At 37.3% G+C, this 22,802-nt stretch overlaps 1 protein-coding gene across 5 annotated transcripts in view; it reads right to left on the bottom strand.

Moving 5' to 3' along the window:
• The window catches only part of ASXL3 (ASXL transcriptional regulator 3), a 127,713-nt gene that overhangs the window by 40,681 nt on the left and 64,230 nt on the right, over window positions 1–22,802 (bottom strand). For 2 of the 5 annotated variants that reach the window (XM_032124428.1, XM_032124421.1), the window contains exons 6-9: window positions 18,302–18,423; window positions 5,771–5,888; window positions 4,731–4,850; window positions 119–282 (exon numbers count right to left, since the gene is read on the bottom strand). In XM_032124428.1, the coding sequence (XP_031980319.1) occupies window positions 119–282; window positions 4,731–4,850; window positions 5,771–5,888; window positions 18,302–18,423 (524 nt within the window). Of the gene's footprint in view, window positions 1–118; window positions 283–4,730; window positions 4,851–5,770; window positions 5,889–13,225; window positions 13,604–13,956; window positions 14,149–14,618; window positions 15,403–18,301; window positions 18,424–22,802 lie in introns of those variants that run through there. The other 3 variants (XM_032124443.1, XM_032124452.1, XM_032124436.1) reach the window with 3 other exon arrangements.

The following is a 22,802-nucleotide window of genomic DNA, read 5'->3' as shown; positions in this document are numbered from 1 at the left end:
AACTGAATTTTTCTCCTTACTCTGTCCTGGAACAATTCCTAGTCAGTCAAATCAGCCTACACAAACACACTGTAAAAAAGTCTTATTAAAAAAAGAAATATTGTACGATGCTACTTACCTGCCTGTCTACTTCTGGAAGCAAAAGCAGGAGGTATTGTTGAAAATGCTGAGGTAAAGAAGCAAAGGTGTGTTTATTTATTAAAGCCCTCAGGTTAGTGTTCACTAGAATAGATCCCGGAGTTTCTATGTCAATATCCTCAGCTTTGGTCCATTTCAAATGTCCTGGAGTAAATAAACAGAAATAACTTTAAACATAAATAAAGGAAGAGAGTAGGAACAAGACTTCTTTTTAAGTTTTTAGCTTTTATTGTATAATACAGTAAGCACTAGAGAAATGGTACTCTGAGAAGGGTAACACAGCCTTTTCTAGGTGTTATTCTAGGTGTCACAGCTTTTATATTCCCTGCATTTGTCTCTTGACCTCTTACAGGATCCATGTTCCACTCAACATCACAGCTGACATATTCTTACTTCCAGCTCGAGACCAACTCAAATGAGCAGCCGCAGAAAATAATCCTGTCATATCACCACCAATAATTATATAAGCACCTATTTTCAAGCAAAAGGCTACTTGATGAGGCTGATGTGAATCAATCATTATGGTCAGCTTCTCTGTTATCATCAGCAGCGCCCTATGGCCTGCACAACTTGTCCCATTGCACCTGATAAAACTACCTCTGTGAATAGAGAATGATCAAAGAGATGAGAATATTTAATATGTTAATGTCTGAAAGCATGCATTTTTCAGAATTCTCCTAAGAACTGATGATCTAAAATGATCAACACACAGAAGGCAGCAGCAGGAGTTATGAGATTAAAAAACAGAGTATGTGAGGGACAGTACAAACCCAGGAGTAAGATAAAGACCCAGCAGAGGGAAAGGGAAATACACATATGGCTCATGCACAGTGCTACAGAACAATGTCTTCTTACTTTACCCAGTGGACAGAAGGACTATCAGCTTAAATTCTTGCACAGTAAGAAGTATATCTGTTAAGATACTGGGAAAAGAAAGCTTTCACCCACCAAGAACAAGGAGACACTGGATTAGATCCATAGGGAGGTATTACAGTCTCCATCAGTGGAAACCTTGTAAGAATATGTCAGACAAATACCTGTCAGTAATGACAGATGCATATCTGATTTTGACCTATGACTGATGAGCAAATTAGATGACCACTGGAGATCCTGTGTGGTCTGATTTTGTTAGTATTTCAAGGATAATATTTAGAAGATACCTTTTAAAAGCTTCTTAAAGAGCTACCTGCTTCAAGGTATATATACTGCTACAATCCTTTTTTCCTCTAAGTTTTAATACATCCAAGTCCAGGTGATGTGGCTGGAAAAACTCAAGAGCTTCTAAACGCCGCCCTCCCCCCCCCCCCCCCCCGAAACTTTTTCAGGTTTCAGTCCGTGGTACTTTCAAATATTTCAAAGATGGTATAAGAGGGATCTGATCTATGTAAAACACACACTCCATCAGAATCTCTAAAAAAGTGATTTAAAGATTATTCTGCTGCTATGAGCAATGATGGCATTTGGCATTTACATAGGACCTCTCAGCAACAATCACAACTGACATGTTAAGAATAAATTATGCTTTAAAAATGAGAAAATTTGGGCATACTGATTATTAGGAATGTCTCAAATGCTACAAGCTACTTAACAGTAACATTAATAGCAGGAATGCAATTATGCTTGAGATTTCTTAGAGGACCTGTGGTGGTCTCTTCCCTGAAAGTCTGTAACCACAAAATATACATATGCAAGAAAATGCAGATTGGTAAATTCTAAAAGCTCTACTTCAGTCACAGCCTCCTGCAAACATTCTTGTAATTTTATTTTATTTTTCAGCAGACAATAGTACCTGAATGAGACGAGGACTACTTTGCACTCAGCACAGGATAACCTTTTCCAACACGTATTTCCAACATACTTTATTTCAGTACAGCAAAGACTCCATTACCAACAAATGAATGCCCTGTTACACAGGACAATCGCATGGAAAAAGTGCCCATTTTCATGAATGCATCACAATAAACTATCTGCACCATCTGTTCCACCCACTAAATATAAATGTAGAAAGAACACAGTCCCTGAGCATAACACAAGTTGTATGATGTATTGAATTTTAATGCTTGTATGTATATTCTCTTCTTTAATCAATACAAAATACATATCCCCCTCTTCTAAGTGACTCCAAAATAGAGTAACATTTTCCCCAGCTAGCACTTCATATCCTATGGGAAGGCATATACACAGAGATAATCCAAACTCAAATAAGATACATGACTGCAAAATCAGTAACATCCTTCAGTGGCAGATATTCTCAGAGCGTGAAAAGCCCAAGAAAAAAAGACAAACCTAACTTTTCTGATTTATTTGACCTGCCATCACTTACAGAATACTATGGAGGTTTTATCAACTTCTGGAAGAAATGTGTGTATTAATTCTAGGCCAGTAGCAAACTGTGGATCCCCACCACACTCCTATTTAAAAAAAATAATCCTCAAAATCTGTTCAGAAGAACAACAAATTTTCTCTCCTGCACCCTTCCTATGGCTAATTTAGGATCTGTACAGCAGGTCCCAAGTTTGTAATAAGATGTAGTGAAGTATTTGGGAGCAGCATGGAAGCATGACACTACTGCATCACTAATCAGAGCTCTGAGAGGAGTTTATGACAAAACATGTGCCAATGTTTTCTACGTTGTTTTCCACAGAGAAAGGCATTTTGAATCCTTATATAGTTCAGAGGTATCACTGTCCAGATCAGAAATAGGAGCTGTAAGACAAGAGAGAAATTCAGGCTTGCAGCCTTGGAAAATACGAGAACAGTCTCCAACATAGAGAATTAACTGTAAGGAGATGGGAGCACCATGGTTCTACATCAAGGTATAAAAATGAAAACAGAAAAAGGACAGAAATCACACAGTTGGAAGAATCTGTTAACTAAAAGGGAAGAAAAGTCATATTTAATCAGAGCTCAGAAAGTCTATCAAACACAACATGTACTGAATGTTGGGCAGATCAGCAGAGTTTCAGACAATGAAACAGTATCTGGAGCTGAATTGTGCACTATAAAGGACTCTGGACCCATTCTCAAAGCTGCTCTACAACTGCACTTTTAGCATCCCAAGAAATGTTGTGTCATGAGAGAAACATTTCAGCAAGTACAAGAACAGAAACGCTTAAACCTTATACGAAGTTCCCTGCATTCCATGTGTGGTGTCCCAAAAGGCCAGAGAATTTATTTTCCAAAATCCACCAAGAAAACCCCTAATGAATTCATTTGATATCATTAGCCAACAGCTGATGTAGTATCTGAAGATGGGGAGGAATGTATACTTGAAATGATGTATCTCAGTCTTAAATGTAGAGAAAAATTACAGGAAATCATCTAACATTGAACATAACTTTGCACAGCAAAAGCTGTTATACTGAAGGAGTATTGTCTATTTAGAATAATGCTGTTGGATCAACATAGAGAAGTATCTGTCCATATGGGACTGACTGATAATCTGCAGAAAGATCATGTATGAAACCAAAGTACACTTTCATGGGAGGCTGTGATACAGTAAGGCTTGTAGGTTACATTTCCAGGAACTGGCAATACCATACTGAACAAATCACTCATGGCATTTAGGAAGCGAAGTGCCTTGGAGCTAATTTACAGGATCATTATGTATAAAAATAGGACAAGGATGGATGACTAATAAAGAAGAACAATCTTATCCCCACAAAGACAGACAGAAAATAACTTTTAGGATTTAGCCATGACAAAAAGCTTGTTGGTTATCTTTTCCAACATGGCCACATTGCAAAATACTTCTCTAAATGATTCAGCACTCGGCTGAACGCAAAAAGTACTCAGTAAAGATAAAGAAACAGTTATGTCATTATTTGACTTTACTTAAGCAGAGACAAGAGTCTTAGTGAACACTATATTTTGTGCTCCCTAGGGAACTTTTGCAATTAAATTTCATGCAGGGCAGGAAAATCTGCCTATCACATGGAGATTGAGAATTTACTCTTAGCATCTCTTCAGAGAAAATTCTTTGTTAATTACAGAACATGATCCATGAACCTTGCTAAAAAACCCACAGAAAATAAAACCAGAACTGTATCTACCACCTCAAGAGATGTAGCTTCAAAATAATTACAGATCCAATGAAGAAATAAATCAGCCAAAGAAGGAGAACCAACCAAAAATTTTATGCCAAATCTCTATATGACATGCAATAATGCAAATGAAGAAAAGAGAAGGTTATCTCCTAACAGGGCAAGGATGTAAGCAAATATGCTACTAACTCTGGGAATAAATGCACATTAGATGGCAAGCAAATTCACCACAAAGAAAGAATTTCTGTTACACCCTGCCTCCATCCCCCAAAAACTCATTACGTAACAATCAGATTCTAATTGCTAAATCACTTCTCTGCCTGCAGTTGCTTAGCTCTGTCAAACTTTCAAAAGCGACTACAGACAATCATTCTGAGGAGGAAAAAAAAATTGACCATGGATTTTCCAGGTAGACAGAAAGATCTCTTCTTGAGAGAGGGTCAGCTGCTGAGTTTGAAAAAGGGACAAGTAAACAGAAAAATAAAACTTTTCAAGAGAACACAGAGATTATAAAAATATAAGTAAGATATTTATTTTACTCCTACTCACCTAAACCAGATTTTTTTAACCTCTTTAAGTGCTGGCTTGTCTGCTTTCCAGTTGGAGACTTTTGCCCATGTTTCATCTCTTTATCAGAACCATCTGCTTCACCATTTTTAGATTCAGATCCTTTGAAAAAAATAAAATCCCTCAAATGTGATGCTTTTGCACTTTTACTAACAATCCCCTCAGCACCCCCTACACCGTAAACAAAACAAAAATAGGATTTAAAAAAAATTGACATCTTCTTGCTGAAAGGCAATATACTTTTCTGGTCACAATACAATTCCTACTCATCAGAAGAATTGGAAGTAAAAGCTCAATAAATCAATTAAGTGCTGAAAACTAAAGTTTACTGAACCCATAGTCAATAAAAATGTTCACTGATCTAATAAAAAAAACATAGTTCTAAAATGCCCAAGAGGTATTTTAAAAAATATTTTAACCTCAAGTTATGGGGCAGTAAAGCAATCCACGGCTGAAAAAAGATCATTTCTTTGTGAAGAAACATTTAAAGAAAAGATGTATTTGGAAAAACAATTGTCAATTTGTGTTAGACATAGACACAGAAATCTCTTAAAATGAAGCAACTTAACCACCAGAGCTAAAGGTCAAGGTTATGCTGCAGTGATAAGCACGGTATAAAAGAAGAAAAGCTAACAAAAGGATTTGAGTATTGCAACGCCGAACTGAGACACAAATTCACATTCACAGAGAAGCTTGCCTTCCCCCCCCTCCTCTTTTTATGGCATTGAATACCAGCATGTGGTCCTCCATTAGAGCTCCAGAGCCAAACAAAATGTTACTTTGCATTCCTTTAAAGCTGCTGATATTACCAATTGTCATTCTACTGTGTGCCTTCAATTCTTTATTAACGAAAAATCTCCATCCTTGAGACATGAGACTTGATAAGGAAATAAAGATGTTAAACAAAGCCACCCAGTGGAAATACTATTTCAGCAATTCCAAATTCTGTATGCTACACAGCTGATTCAGAAGAAGGCTCTGTGACTAGAGCTGATCTTGCAGACGGTCCTTTAGCTATTTACCTGAAGGTGAATCCGACTGCTCATCGGACACCTTTAATGGTGTCAAAACAACACGAGGAACAGTCTTGTTTACCATCATTGAGACTCCATTTCTTCTTTTCTGCTGTTGTCTTAAAGCCTACAAAAACGATAACAAAACATAAAGCTGTAGCAAAAAATAATGTTTGTAAGTGAATTACACATGACATTTCTCTACCATTAAACTGAAACCCTTAAAATAAGCATAATTTACACAGCTACTGACTTGCCAGACTTCACACTCATCCTCTTTATGTCATTTTCTTTTAAAATATAAATTCAGGCTTTTTTCCCTTTTTTTAATAGAGAAAGAAGATGCACCTTAGATCATTTTCCAATCCAGTTTTGACAACAAAGAAGCACGTAACTGTTTCCTCTACCTTAACAGCACAACGTGATAACCCCTGAAATGTGAAACTAAGACTTCCAAGAAAAAAAAAAAAAAAGTAAAACCAAAATGTTTCAAAACCAGAATAAAAATATATATGTCTGCACATCTCTCGCAGGTGCATCCTCTCCAGTATACTGCTCAGTCAATCAAGTTAACACAGAGTGTCATCAGTATGTACAGCATGTAAGGACTACAGTATTGATGCACTCACTCAGCCGTGAGTAGTGCTGCACAAAATCACTGAACATGGCAGGAATCATTTATTTTCGTGAAGGGAATCAGTCCTAATCTTGGAAACCTTGCAGCATTTGGCTTCTGTCTGTTTGACTTTGGGCATTAACCTTCAGAACACGAACATGATGGTGTTCTGGCAAATCTGGGGAAAAATGATACACGAATAAATCTCTACAAATGGTAGTGCTTTGTGTTTCATAAATGTATCAAATACAGGGCTGGTAGTGTAATATAAAATATCTACAGACTAGAAATAGCAAATACCCACCAGACTGTTTTATATGGAAAATGATACCTCATTCAAAAGGTCTTAAAACATACAAATATGAACACCTGCCAATTAATGCATCTGCAAGCATTAAAATTCTGGAATTAATCAGAATGGGATGGGCTTAATACAGATCTCTCCTAGCCTCCTGGCTATTTTTCTCCATTCTTACTGTGCACTCTATTTTTACAATTGTGATTTGTGTTAGGAACTTTGGGGATTTATTAAAGTAATATCATATGAACAAGGAACATATTTGATATGAATTATCCCTATAGGTTTATGAGCATGAATGACTGATACCCTATAAGGTTTAAGTCTGTATCTTTAATGGATTGTAATACCTTTCCAAATTGTTCACATAGCTAAATAATAGAAGGAAAAAAAAACCCCGAGAAGAAAGAAATCGATATCGGTCTATTCCTCTAAATAACACTCTACACAGTATAAAATACACCAAGGCCACGTAGAAGCTATTTCATGGATTAACCCATTTTATTGTACTTCTTAAAAGACACGTAAGCACTGTGCAATAAAAAGCAAATTAGAACACTTGAAACCAAACAAAGAAAGGAAGCTGGTCAGATCTGCACTGAACCAAAGAAGCAGAAGAAAGCCATAAAGAACAATCTATACTTCAAACATTTTTGAGACAGAAAATTCATACTGCTAATGAGCAAGCACAGCCAGACCTGTGGACAGAAAATTCTAAAGTGCTAACATTTCTCAAAAATTCCTCAAAATTCCAAAAATGACCCTACAAACCTAAGTGTCAAACTAGGGGATCCTTAATTAACAGTAATACCATGGAGACAGTGGGAAACAGTTCACTAAAAATCAACAGAAAAGACAGGCAATGTCTGCACTAACAACACACCAATATAACACAACCCAAACTTTGTATCATGGCGCGCCACAGCCTGATTTGCCGGATGCCATCCTCAAGCCATCCTCCCTAGACAAACAGTTAGAGCCCAAACAATGCTCCATGCTCTCCTCCTGCCTCCTCCTGACTTTCCAAGACAATTTCCACCTCTACCAAGGGTACACAGCCTTGCTGCCAGCATTCATATGGAAATACCATCTTAATGATTTATACAGCCACTGTGGCAAAGGGAGATTCTTTGTCAAGCCTTCTAGTTGATTTTCAATCCTTAGACTGAGCTCCCATGAAGGAGAGAAAGGAACCAGCAGTGTATCCACCACCAGTGACAGGCACGCAATGTTCATACACCTCAGGTGACACACGTGCTGCTGGAGCGAGGGCAGTACCCAATCTTTGTCAGGTGCACCACTTACCTTCTTTTCTGTTACTGGAAGGCCCCTTGTGGCCCTTAAGGACACATTTATGCAACCGATTTGGCATTTCCAAGAAGCACAGGCCAACTCATGCTCATGAAGCACTAATGCAAGGCACCCCCTGGACAGTTAGATGAGGAAATACAGCTGGGAGCAGACAAAGCCACCAGAACTATTTACTTCGAGGCATAGCACACCTCTTGAGCTACAGGCTAAGCACCTCTATATGTGAGGGTCAAGCACAAACCTTAAAGACACCATTTCCTTTTGATGCGCATTTGTTTTTCAGGGTTTCTTTTTCCTCTAACACCCATTGATTCACTGCCAGTCCCTTCCCCAGCTCCTCCAGCTTCACAGCACAAGGAACCGATCACCAAACAGGGCCCAAGTTAAGTCTGAGAATCAAGCTGACAGTAAAGCCACATGCACCTGAAGGAAAGGCTGTAGAAACCTCCCCCCCCGCCAAATCCCCCACCCCAAACCCAACCCCCGCCATGTGGATATTAAAATCTAAGTAAAACTTCTAACACAAAGTGAATGAATTACCAATGAATCACCCTGTGTACAAAGAATAGGCACATAACCTTCCTCATGCCTCTCTGTCTTTTCATTTGTCAAATGAAAGACATGAGGCAGGGGAGGAGGGCACAAAGATATCAAGTAAATAATCTAACATATGATTTCCAGAGCAAAGAGATGGCTGAGATTCTGCACAGACATTCTTGTGATATGCCTGGCTAATCACAACAATTTTGTGTTAAATTCTCCTTCGATTTTGAAGCTGCAGGGTCTGAAATTTTGGATAGACAAATCTTTGCAAGACAACACTAGGAGCAACCCATCGGTGGGAGAAACTGCTGATTGACACCCAGATCCAAGGGAAGCCAAATACAAGAAGGAGTTAAGTATAAATGAAGGACAATCTCTGTAGTCTCTGCTGAGGACAAATATATAACTTCTCTACACCTAGCCTGAGAGATATTAATTTTAGAATACAAGACTACTGTAGGATAAGACAAGAATCTTGTAACCCAAGATTAATTCTACTTAGCTGGGAAGTCAATGAGATTACTCCAAGTGAAACATGCACCAAATGCCTGCTATACTGAGCTTTTAGTGCACCAAGCTAATTTAGTGCTTTCCTAGTCACCACAACCAAATAAATCAAATTTATAACTAGCACTGAAGAAAATGAGAAATGTTGTAACTTATTCCACGGAAAAATGGTTCCAGATATCACTGCAGATATGGAAACAGTAACTAACACATACTAACTACATTGTCATCCTTTACCGACACAGCCTTTTGCATCTCATCCATATTTAGAGATATATAACCTCCTAGCTGGACTTCCTGCAGAACTGCAAGAAACAGATGATGATTTTACCAAATGGTAAGGTGTCATTTTCACTATGGAAAATTAGAGAAAAACACATGTAGTGCATATGATAGCTTACATAAAGAATATTTTTCTTTAATGAGGCTATGTTTACATTTTAAATGCATTCAATCAATTCATGCTAAATGCCTGAGTTAAAAAAGCTGCAAGTTTTAAATACCTAGAACTGATCACTGTTGAAGTATTCTGTAAGACATTACTACCATCCTGTTTGTACATCAAATAAATCAAAAGAAGGAAAGGAAATGAAAGTTCATGTAATATACAAGTTAAAACATTAAAGGGTCTCTTAAAATTACCACCAAAATATAATACTTACATCCAGCCTTTCACAAGCAGATTTGCAAAGGACATCTGTGAATCTCTTGCACATAATGAATATGGAGAATTCCCAATATTCCCATTCATAAAAATGAACCTGTGACCATCTGTTGAATAACACTGCCATGGTCATTATACAGTGCTTGGCATAATTATTTGGTTTAATGAAGTTATTTTTATTGCCAAAATCTTTAAGTAAACTATCAATCCATTTTCATCCAAAGAACTCAAAATAAAATAAAAAGATGATAATTAAGAAAACATAAACTCTGAAGATAGATGGCAAAAGAAAAACACCATGAAATTAACAGTGAACTCAGTGAACTTCTAATTCCAAGAGTTGTTTGTTTTTTTTTTTTTAATAAAGAGGTGACAAGAGCAAGGTTCCTTTTTTTTTTTCAGGGAGTTTCTATCCCTACTGGAGTATGGCAGTATTTTGGAGGTTTCATGAATGCCATTATATGCTCTTAATAACAATAATGTCATGTTTAGTTGATCTTAACACAGGAAAGGCTTCTTCACCCATGTAACAAAATGGTTAACTGTCTTCATTAGAAACTCATAAAGCCATCTTTCAAGTAAGAATAAAAGGAAACAATATAAACCAAACGATAACTGGAGATGGGGGCAAAATACCTCCCCAAAAGAGCACCAGAAGCAAAATGTCAACCTCTGTGCTCTGATTTTACCGCTGCTCATCAATTTTTTTTTTGTTATTTTTCTTTCCCACATCTTTTCAACTCAGAATGAAAAAATGCAGCACACAGATAAACCATTAATGCAGAAAACCACTTTCATTTGAGCTTAAATGCGTGACATGCTGAGAATGTTAAAAATTAAGTTATTAACAACAAAGACATGTAACACTTGGTTGCATTAAGCAATATCTTCCCAGATTTCTACTTGTTCCATAAACGTCAAGTCTACATTCTGAAACTCATATCATGAAACATAGCCTTTGAAATTTCACACATTTCAGATCAGAAATGTAAAGCTATGGAATTCTTCCATTCTGCCATGTGAAAATACAAGCTATGACAGACTGAGCAAAGTCTCTCGCACAAAATAAATAACAACTCCACATCATGGTTATGGATCCCAAATTGACAAAGATGGAACAGGTTTATGGTTTATCACTGATACACTTAACACCACTATAAAATTCAGTCTTTGTCCTCTCTCTCACCCTCATTTTGTTAATAAAATAAGAGCCTTTAAGTCCCACGTCTGTTAAATTAAAATTTCTCAGTGGCAACCTGTTTCACAGGCAGACAGAGCAGTTAAACTAAAACAGTAAGCACCACAAATCACAAAGAGTAAACCCATTATTGTTTCCTGGATGCCACTAATTCTTATATTAAACATAAACAAAGTACTCAGTTATAAGCATGCAAACATAAGATTAAAACACAATAAAGATGTCCTATGAAAACAACTACAAGGTACAAAGTGCCATTTCCAAAGCAAATTAATTTACTTCCAACCAGACCATACACTAAACATGTCGGTATGGTGCCAAGTGTACACAATTATCATCTGGAGATGAAGAGCAGTGTCAGAATCAGCAGGATGGAAGTTTGGAGACCTGGGGTTTATTTTCAAACAAATGCTAATACCTCCTCAAATAAGCATCTATTCTTGTCCCGTGCTATCCTCTTTCCTTGTGATATTTACATCTGTATTTGGAAGAAAAAGAATGTCTCGCTGTGTATTTGTTCTTTAGCTCTCAGTAGGGCTCAGGGTCTTTCTGTAGGACTACAGTACACATTAACACTGAACATTTACCTGTGTACCAACAAACTCTGAAGTGCTTGGACCTTTGTGGGGCAGAGACACAGAGATTTGTGTGTTCATATGTGTGTCTCTACACCTGCAAGCCAGCACTACTTTCTACGGGATTGCAATAATGCAGCCACAGCTACAGTTGCTGCAGATCACAATGGACTGCAAAGCAAATGTTTTTGGTGCTTTCCCAAGCACAGAACCAAGGGCAAAAAACACGTGATGCGTTCAATGTCTGTTTTGACTTGCATGTGAATGGGAATGATGATGGCATATGCATCAACTCAGTGAAAGCTTTTTTACAGAGAGAAGAATTGGGATTTTTTTAATGGTTTGTGTAGTATTAAATTAATAACATCTATCAGCTGAAAAGTGTTTTATGGGGAATCTGTTCTTTGGCACAACAAAGCACATATAGGTAAGTAAACAGTTTGTAGAAAGCAGCTTAAAAACAAATTAAAATAAAGAGAGCAACATCAATACAAAATCTTAAAACTGTAATCAACATTTTCCATGAGGTTAAATTTTCAAACACACTCTGCACAGGGGCCAAAGCATACAGCAGGGGCTTCATGTCTAGACTTCCCAGGCAAAAAAGTCTTCTCACATTACCCCTCAGAGAATTTACATTGCACCAGCATAAGCAGTGTAATGTCTTTCTGCCTGACATCCTGTTTGAGCCTGGGTACTCCTGCTTGCCCACACATCCTGAGCACACAGCCTTCTGGGGACCTACCCAACAGCTCCTGGAACACCATTTGTAGATAACTGCTTCTCAACATTTTGTAGGAGGCTTCCTAGAGCTCTGAAGAGTTGTGAGCTGTTCCAAATCCTGTCTTTTCCTGAAAAGGCCAACATTTTCTAGGACGCGCTTCAAAATCAAGACATGATTCATTGTCACCTGGATATAATTTCATGTTACAAACTATTCAAATCAAAAGCTGTTCTTTTCACATGGCCCAAAAGAAGATACTCACACAGATATTCACTGCCACTATAAGGAAAAATCAGGTAACACCACTGGAAAAGCTTAACTGGGACTCTAATCTCTAGTGATTATATTTTCATTAATACAATAACAATGACCAATCCATCTGAAATAGTTCCCCAGGCTACTTAAGGGACAAGCTACTTAATGAATCAGACAAAGCAAGGCTTAGAACTAGGCTGCTGTCTTCAGCTTGACTATCTGAGACTTGGAAAAAGCAACTGCATCTCTACAGAACAGAAGAAAGAGAACACTTTCAACCCATATTTGGGAAGAAGATTCCACTATGTAGCAGTGGTAGGTTTAAACAAAGGTAATGCTCATGCCAGGACATACTTTAAGTGAGGGGTACTGTCCTACACTGAGGCAGAGGGGCAACTATGCTTCAGCACAGTAGTTCTGAAGTTGCTTTAAAATTCTTTAGTTATTTCTCAGACTAAGAAATTCTGTAAAATACATTTATTAAAACAGAAAAGGTGCAGGAGCGCCATAAAAAGCATGCTGTGCAAACAGCCCCAGAGGAGAGACAAGCAGAACGCTCCAGCAACTGGGAGCTAGTTACTAAAAAGCAGTACAAAAAGAAAGCAGGGATTGTGTGGATTCCTGTCCCTTTCTTCCCATCACAGGTAAGGGCTGAGGACCAGGGGCATGACCCAGAAGAGAGTCTCATAAACATTGTCTTGCGTCTTACCAAAGCACTGTGTTGAGCAGCTGGTACATGCTGCCCATGCATAGGGACCTTTAGAGGGACATACCGTGCAGCCAGCCTTCGGGCAATGCATGTACTCCCTGAACAGCTTCTGCTGGAACTCTTGCTCTCCCAGCTTCTTTTCCCCTTTATGCAGTCTCCCTGCCATAGTTTCTCTGTCCTCTTCCCTAGACTTGTCTTGGCAATCAGAAAATCAGTTTAGCTTATCCTCTTCGAACTTCCATTCTCCTGAATGCATTTTGTAAACTCCAGTGTCCCTTCCCATGTCTCTCTAGAAGTCAAAAAGCAACATGTTTTCCTTCTTTTCCATTTGTTGTCAGGAAAATTTGTCAAGAATCATCACTTATGTTGCCAGACATCTGATCAAATGCTTCAGCTAGGGAACCAGAATTCTCCAACTGTGGCCTTGGTACATTTGTGGCATCTGAAATGAAACATAGGAAGATGGTTAACAGAGACAATGAGCAAGTGCAGCAAACTCTCTATAACGAGGAATTCAGTACAAAAAATATCTCTCAGTTCACAGTGGATTTTCAGAGCCTTTCAGGAAGACACCCTGCACTTAAATTCTAAGTGATTAGGACAGAATCATCATAATGATCTCCTCTGTCACCTTTGCTTCTTTGGGGTGAGGAAAGGAAAGCAGGGCAGGCAAATATATCAGGCTTATATTAGAGCATGTGTAGGAGCAGTTGCTCAGATGAGTCAAAGGAGAGACACCACAGACAGACTCATACGGGATTACTTTCTATGGACAGCAAAATGCTTCAAGATAACCTGCATCTGGCTGCAGTCAAGGAAAGAAGTCCTAACAGAATGAGTGTGGAGGGAGCAAGACTGGTGAGTTTGCTCTTGTTCTTCTCTCAAAGAAAGGTAAGCAGTGTGAGCTGAAGACAGGAAAGCAAATTCACACCAGCATCATGGGAGATCAGGATTCTACCTTCAGTGCCAACCTAGGCACTTGGACACCTGTGTCCAAAAAAAAAGAAACAAACAAAGAAATCTTGATAAACTAGTTCTATAGATTCGGGTAAATCAGGGCCAAATTACAGCGTTAACCATCCTGCTCTGAAATTTAGTCTCTTGTAGGTTGGTTTCTAATAAGAATTACAGTTGTGGTAGAAACGTCAACCTGAAATGTTATTTGGAGCTGTACAGGTCTAATATCCTACAATTCAGAAGCAACACATGAGCTAAACCATAACCTCCCCACTTCTCGGGGTGTGGCAGCATCCACTGGAAAAAAAAAAAAGGGGGTGGAGTAGTTGCCAATTCTATTATAAGAACAAATCCTACAAATGGGTGCCTTCCTTCTCTTTAAAAAACTTCACCTACCCACTTTATGAATTAAATAGTGGCACATATATGAACCCAGCCACCAAGCATGCAGACAAAGCCCAAAGTTAAGAAAAACAAAACAAACCATGGCAGTGACATACCTTGAGTTGATTCCCTTATTTCCTGAGCTTCTCTCCTCCCAAACCCACTTGGCTGCTGTCTCTGGAGTTTCTGTCTCTACAAAGAGATCTGGATGCCCAGCACAGTCTCAGACATGTCCTGGTTCTGTATTCAGATCCTGAGTCTGAATGGAGTATCCTTCTCTTCTCCCAACAGAAATTTTATGGGTACCCTTCTTGGTGCTGATTCCAAAGTGCCAAAAGTGAGGCAGGATTTTCTTCCATGTCTGGGAGGTCTACTATCATCCCAGATACCATTATAGCGCATCTTCAAGTTCTTTCTCCTCTCTTGGTACTGCCCCAGGGAACACCTGGTACACTGACGGGCAAGGTGCTCTTACACTTGGCTATCAGAGTCCAATAGACACTAACACCACCTCAATGTCCTGGATATTCACACATTCTCAGTGTTACCTACGTGAGGCCAGTTTGCAGGTATGATCGCTTCTTCTGAGAAATGTTCCAAGAACATCTTGATAGATACAGATAAATCTGTATACAGTGAAGACTTCCAAAAAAAGTGTCACCTCAAGTCAATGGAACAGAAACTGGACCAGACAGAAGCATGTAGATACTATGCCATGACTTGATGTCCATACTGGAGTTAGCTTTGTCCAGAGCAAGAATAATGCACACAGTAGTGTGACCATGTACCACTGCTAGCAGATGCAGGTGTAGTTCAGCACTTTCCCAGGAAGAGGTCCTTACATGGGTCTGCATGCCAAAACTCTCGAGTGTCAAAATGAGGCAAATCAGTATGGAACTGATCAGTACTGATAGGAAATCAGCGTGTGACAGCGTGCCATAAGCCTTCTTTTCAAAGGTACAAGAGCAGCAACAGCTGGGCACACATGCCCAAGCACTTCCAACAGCAAAAAGGAAACAGAAATCTGTAAAATCTGCCATCAGAAAGCCAAGCATAAAAGGCAGCTCTACACCATAGGCTCTTTTGTCTAAACCCTCATGAACAGGAACTGGTTTGTGGGACATTACACTCAGAGCAAAGTGTAAGCATTATACAAGAGCAAAAATGAAACTCCCTCAGAAACCAAAGAGAAGCACAAGACACACTCAGCAGTGAAACACTCAAAATCTCTTTCCCAGCAAGGACACCATGGAAGGTGGTGAAGCTAGCAAGTTTCCAGACCAAAATGGCAGCCCAGCCTCTGAAAGGTGAGGACCAAGGTCTGACCTGTAACACAGACCTTATGAAAATCCACTGCAACTGCAAACCTCCTTAGTCCCCAAATCCAAATCCAAAGTACCCCAAATTCACTGCTACCTGAGAGAAATCAAAACCAAGAGCCAGACAGGGCTCAAAAACGCCCTTTTCTCCATGCTCCTTGCAGAGCTCAAGAAATGCAGCATTGTGACTAATTTGATTCATGAGAACATCCTGAAATGCAGGCTGTTACAAGCCAAACACGAGATTGCTCTTTGCAATCTAAACCCAGGAATATATCTAGAATTCATTAGAAAACAAATCATATGTAAATCCAGCACATAATAATTTAAAGAGAATTACATATGAGTAGAGTGGTTAATAAGTAGATAAACAGTAGAGAAAATCTTCTAATTCTAGCTCAGATCTTCAAGCAGAACTGGACATTATCAACCTCCCTCTCACTTTATTTTTAGTGGTTACAAACCAAATATGCACAAGATCAGAGTAATGTGAAGAACCCACTGGTTTTAAATAAATTGAGTAGGAAACTGAAAACTATCTTGTAGGTTTTCATTCTGTAAAGACTGTTTTGCAGTAGATAAAAGGCAATAGCTAAGGAAGACCCCATTACAATATATTATATACAGTATATACATGTTTATATATTACAAGCACTTCCTGAGAGTAGGATGATGGCTTATCCTCTGTTACTTCAGCATGGAATCAGTAAGTTTGTATCAATTTGAAGAGTGTTGCATAGCGTGTCTAAAAGCTTCTTCAGTATTCAAAGTATTACAGGTTCTTTGTATGAATTTTAGGTACTATGCATCCATAAAAGCAATTGAAAGATTGGAAAGTGAAAGAATAAATTTCCAACAGCAATTTTACAAATAAAATCGCTGTTAAGGTTTATTCACCTCTGCTACAGTAACAAATCAAACCTGCAATGTGTATATATGGCAGTAGCCAACACCTGAAACTTTAAGAGAAAACAATGCAAAAATCTACTATTCCATCATACAAATGTCCATTTATCTCAACCTGTGCACAGAGAAAACATTTTGCTGGTATCTGTAATGCTGCTCTCATACTCTGAACTACAGGATCTAATTACCATCAACTTAATTAAAACTAATTTCTTTTTATCGATTACTTAACTTTCTGATGTTGCTTTAACCCTACTGCCTTAGGGAATGTTTTCAAAGATTCACATCAGTGTTATGACTTTTTATATTAATTAAGCTATTCTGATTAATTTGCCCTTTTAAAATTATTTTCAATGCTATATATCTGGTAAGTGACAAATGGTAGAGTTTAAACAATTAAGGAAGTTCAAACATTTGTGGCTTTGCTCTTTTTTTCCCCTTCTTTCCCCTTCACCTTTCCCTTCACCTGCTCCCTCCACCCCTAGGGAAGTGCAGAGATCACAAAAGATCTGTATAGGAGAGTTTCCAAGAAGTGTGTGTTTTTCATATCTTAATGGTTAGTGAGCTGCTTTGTGCCCACTGCTCAATTTTCCTGAACAAACACATATAAGACCTCAATCTAATAATCCTTTTCAGTCCTTAAAGCCTCTAAATACAACATAACCTTGTGTGAATGATAAACATCTATTAATTTTACTGGATTTAAACCCAGCCTGCATGAAAAACTAAAGCGTTTAGAGGGGATGTGGACAGGCTTTGCTTAACTTAAGCCCAAACCAAGAACTGAGCAATAAGCTCATATGTAATAGATATACTCATATATAATAGAAATACTAGATCTCCATTAACCATAACTCGGAGAGCAGTGGTGAGAAAAATTACAACATCATCTCATTATCCTGACACTTTAGAAAAGTCACATCTCAAAATGGAGAAGAGGTAATGATAATTTTTTTTTAATTCTAGTTTTTTAGTTTTTCATTTTTCTGGCTGTAAGCTGAATTAATTTGGCAATGTTGGAAAATAATTTTCACATTATCATGCTTTCAGCTAATAGCTGACTTTGAATAAACAGCTGCTTTTGCAAGCTTTAATACTTATCATGGAACCTAAATCATCCAAATCATAAGTTTTTTTAATAAAAATAACCCTACCCTACTTTTATACCCTGTAGTAGCAAATACAGCATGAAAAAAATTATTTAACAGATCATGAAGAAAAACTGAACAAGCATACCTAGATTCCTACCTATCTGCAGCACTTTTCAAATTTTTTTTAAAATTTATTTTTAACCTCACATAAAATTTTCAACACGAATGCTTACGTAGGAAAAGCAGGGGTGTGATAATATAAAGAATTCTGCTTACTTGAAATGCACTTAAAACCCCTTTAAACTCACAACACATAGGACTGCACCCTTGCTAAAAACACAGCAAAACCCCCAGCAAAACACCACTAAACATAGCACTAAAAATCCTCGGAAGACTCTTTAAATTCTGCTGACATCCCATTCACATAGGAATGGCAGAGATGCTAAAGGGAAGCCAATTGATGATCAATCAATACAAGCTTACCTGTTTAAGTGCTTTCTTGGTGTGCTGCTGGAAGGAAGATACTAGCTTGCTTTGCACCGGTGCATTAGTAAGGCTTGAATCACGATTGGAAGACATTTCCTCAGATGTCTGCTTTGGGCAAACTTTACAAAAAGAAACAAAAAATCAGAATACTGTTATGGGGGTTAGCTTCCCTGTTTCTTAGAGAGTCATAAGGGTGGAAAAATAAACCAATACAAGCAAATTCCTCAAACCCAAAAGCTTGCTGCAAAAAATTCAGCTGATCATGAGGTACACATGAGCTGAAAATCCAGCCATATTCTAAGTAAATGCATTGCTTCAGAAGTATTTGTACCTCATCATACCCTTTCTATGCAGTTCAGGAGGCCTTGCATATTTTGCCTTTCAGGTCCTGAAAGGTAACTGGAATAGTTTAACAACAGATTTCACATAGAAGCTAGATAAAAACTATCTTCCTCACCAACACATTTTAATGGATTACAAGGTATCTAAATGAGCATTTATACGAGAGACACTGATGACCCCTGAATCTAGAAAGATTCATATATATGTAACTTCACAGCAGATTGTAATGCCTTCTTAGGAGCCAGACTCACCTATTTTACAAGCACTTCTTGGTAAAGCAAAGAACACACACTTTCCTGTTTAATGGGTAGACTGGAATATCCTGCAAAGATGAATTCTGGTTTCTCAGGTAATACAAAAAATGCTGCTATACTTGTCAGCCTTCTAAATAATACATGCTTTAATGAACAAATACTACAGCACTTGCATTAAACAGCCTCTTGAATAAATGTGTGAGATACAAAAAAGTCTCCTGGTTAAATGATTAATTTTTGTTTTTTAATATGATTAATTTTTGTTTTTTAAGAAACAGCTTTATTAAACAGATATGAAGCTGTGAGAATAGCTGGAGAATCCTATTAGTCTTGATGGTCAGGAAACTCAACTAGAAGGGCTGTAGAAACTTTTCCACTCTTAATGCCTTGCATTACTATTACTCTCACTAGTATCTTAAGGCTGCCCAGCAAAACCAGCATTAGCATGGATCCAGAAATGGAGCAGCTTTTCTCCCATTCTCCTCTGCTGAGTCAGTTCAAGTCTGCCTTCCAGCAGTGCTCAAAGCTGGTTTGCATGTTAACATACCTTCTTTATAATGTTTTGCAGCAGTAAATGCTTTTCCAAGATTTGCCATACTTTGCACACAACCAGAATAGTCTGAAGACACTCAAAGCAGCTGCACAGACATGTGCCAGAAATAATGCAGCCCAGTATTCACCTATTTTCTCCTCCCATCCTTCAGTGGGATGAGCAGACACCTGAAGTAGCTTTCTAAGTCCCCTGCCTTAGCAAAATTTCATAGAAGAAATTTTTTTTGTTTTTTGATTTGTGTTTGTAAGAAAAAAAGACACAGGCAATTTAGTTATCAATAATTAATGGCCATCATAAGATGCATGTGATATTCTACCTTTTTTTCACACTGAAAGAAAAAATATTTAATACTTACTTCAGTAACAGAGAATAAACTCTATGGCACTGCTGTTATGCCAAGATAATTGTCAGATTAAAATCTTTCATTACCAGGTAAGAGAAATGCTGTTTTGTCACAAGATTTATAACTGATTTTTGTCTTTTTCTTTCCTTACACTTGAAGGATTTGTCAAAATATACAAAGAAGTTGCAACACAAAACAAGTTTTGAGTTTACAGAATCACCTGGTTTGGATCAATCTTTTCCACATGATGAGAAATGCTCACTATCAAATAAGACAATGTAAAGGAGCAGCAAACAATGGCTGGTTTATATAATCCAAATCACTGCAATACCTAAGCTCCTGAGACAAAGAACATCTACACCGAAATAAAAGCCTGACATTTCAAATTGCCAGATTTTGTCTTCTCCTTCAAAGAAACTTGTTTTTAACTGTGTTCTGGAAAATTTTGAGAGTCAAAAAATTGAAGAAAAAAATCCAGAAATAGTATGTGCACACAAACCCTGAAGTTAACGAGTAGAGAACAGAACACATTTAAAAATCCCTGAAGAATGGAAACTGTTAAACTTAAGTTTCCCTGCCAAAAGAGGACAGATACAACATGACCTGTCATGATAAACCTACTCCTGTCCCCCAGAATGACTGCAACTCCTATTACATTCTTGTTCAAATGGGAAATTCTGATTTTCATTACGGTGATATAGGATATTATCCAAGAGTCTCCCCTATTTATTTTGGTGATAAAGTTCATCCTGAAGAGGTTTGACAACACTATCTGATGATGCTCAACACTACAGCCATTAATGTCAAAGTCATGATACAGAAGGAATAAAAATAAGCATAGCTCTATATTAATTTTGTACTTTCATTCATTTCTCTTTTAACAATAAACGTGAAGTTGTGACAGGATTTATAAGAGGCCATACTTCTTATTTCTATCATTACTTCAATTTTGCATAAAACTATTATCAGTGTATTGGTTTATTTTGCTTCTCTTCCTTTGAATCTTTTACAACAAAGTTAAACCAAGGAACAGTGACTGTTGTAGTGGCTGAAACAACTGGAACTGAAACCCACTGAAACAATAAATAGCTTTCCATCACTGTAATCTCTCCTACAGATACAGAAGGAACACCTCATTTCAGGCTGATTCTTTAGCACAACTCAAACCTAGTTTGTTCAGAGTTTTGAAAAAAACCCCAACTTTTTCCTGTAGTCCATGATTAAAGACAGATACATGAGGTTGAAATCTGCTGCTTAAAATATTTAAAATGAGACTTTGATTAGAGAAAGTCAACCTAATTTATTTAGAACAAATGATACTTACTTCCTAAAACTTATTTTGTACATTATATCTTTCTTCATATACCTTGTAGCTTAAAATAGTAAGATAGTAGGAAACTATTTTAAACATTACTTTTTTTATGTTTTAATTACATTTCCATTTCCATTTAAAACCAGCTTGATACAAAACATGGCTCTGAATCTAACCTTCTAGTAAATAAGACATGTCATTGCCTATTTTTCAAACGTAGAAGATACAAGCATTAAAAATCTAAATACATTGTGTTAAATTATACAGTTGATTAATAACTTACACAGTCTACTCACTTTATTAGCAAAAAAATAATACTAAAATTGACATACAGACTTTATTTAGAGGATAATCAAGATATTGTTTAAAAACAATATGAATTGTCTTTTCTGTAGGAAATTAAATACAAATATGAGACAATGAATAAATTTAATCTTTAAAAAATGTTCTGCTACTTAGTAATTTAAATCAATCTGGGCTAAAATATGACTATGTTAAAATGCCTGTGACCACATAAAATTGTCATTATTTATTTCTTAATTTCTATGGATAAAGTCCAACTGCTTTTCTCTGAATGGGTCAGACTTAAGGAAAGGGAAAAATATGACACAAAGATATATAAGTGAAGTCAACATTGAAGATCCTAGTGAAAAAAACAATGCCTTAAGTACAGAGCAGGCATTTCTGCTACAGAAACCAAAGATCACAGGAAAAGAAAAACAAATTCAAAGTGTTCTTTGTACATATACACAGCTTTGGAAAGCTGCAACTACTTTTTCCTTAAGCGCTGAAGATCCATGAATATTATCAGATCCATGTTCACTTGGAAAGCTATATCAGAAAAGAATGCTAAAAATAAACTGGATGCTGGGGAGGAAAAAAAAAAACCTGAGAGAATGTGACAGATAAAGGGAAAATATTTGGGTAGCAAATAAAGAGGATTCACCATTATTGCTACAGTAGAAAAAGGAAAGAAGAGCGGTTTTAAGCCTACAGGAGGCATTTCCATTTAGTGGAGAATAATTAGGCTCCATTCTTTAAATCAGCTTCCTCAAGGGCCAGGACTGAGTGAAGGAATAAAGAAAAAGCAACTATTAAGCTGTAAACTGTTAGGTTATGAGCTGGAAGAGCAGCTGGGTTTCTGAAGATAAGACCTCCTTAGTGAGTGTTCAGAGACTGTTAATATGAATGACAGAATTAGAATTACTTAGCAAAAAGAGTACGTTAAAAATGTTTTTGCCAAACTCCATTTAAAAGAACTTCCTCTCTTCCATTTTTCCACAATTAGTTTTGTTAATTATTACAGAAGTCTATAATTTATAAAAATCAGCAATGCTGTCTTTGAATTTCAAATTTTACAGGCTATCTTTGTTATTTTTTTTTACCTTTTACCTTCCCCACTCAAGAAATGACACCTATGTAAAATATATTAGAAGACATGTTTCTTCAAAGAAACAATTTTTTGAGAAATACAACTAAAAGTTATTCTGTCTCCTTGCCACTGAAAGTTATTAGGAGTAACTGTAAACAGATGTATGTAACTGGATGGACAGAGAAATTCCTGTCCAGTAAAGGGCTTATTTTCCCAAAATCAACGGCACAACTAATTTTGATTTCAGTCAGATCATACTGATTTAAAATTAAACCAGCAAAATCAACAGCTGCTCACTTCCCTCTCTGTTAAAGTAACCACA

The sequence above is a fragment of the Corvus moneduloides genome, chromosome 1 (genome assembly GCF_009650955.1).
Source record: "Corvus moneduloides isolate bCorMon1 chromosome 1, bCorMon1.pri, whole genome shotgun sequence".
NCBI classification, from domain to species: Eukaryota; Metazoa; Chordata; class Aves; order Passeriformes; family Corvidae; genus Corvus; species Corvus moneduloides.
Note: the sequence above shows the minus strand (reverse complement) of the source record. Positions and strands in the feature narration are given on the sequence as shown.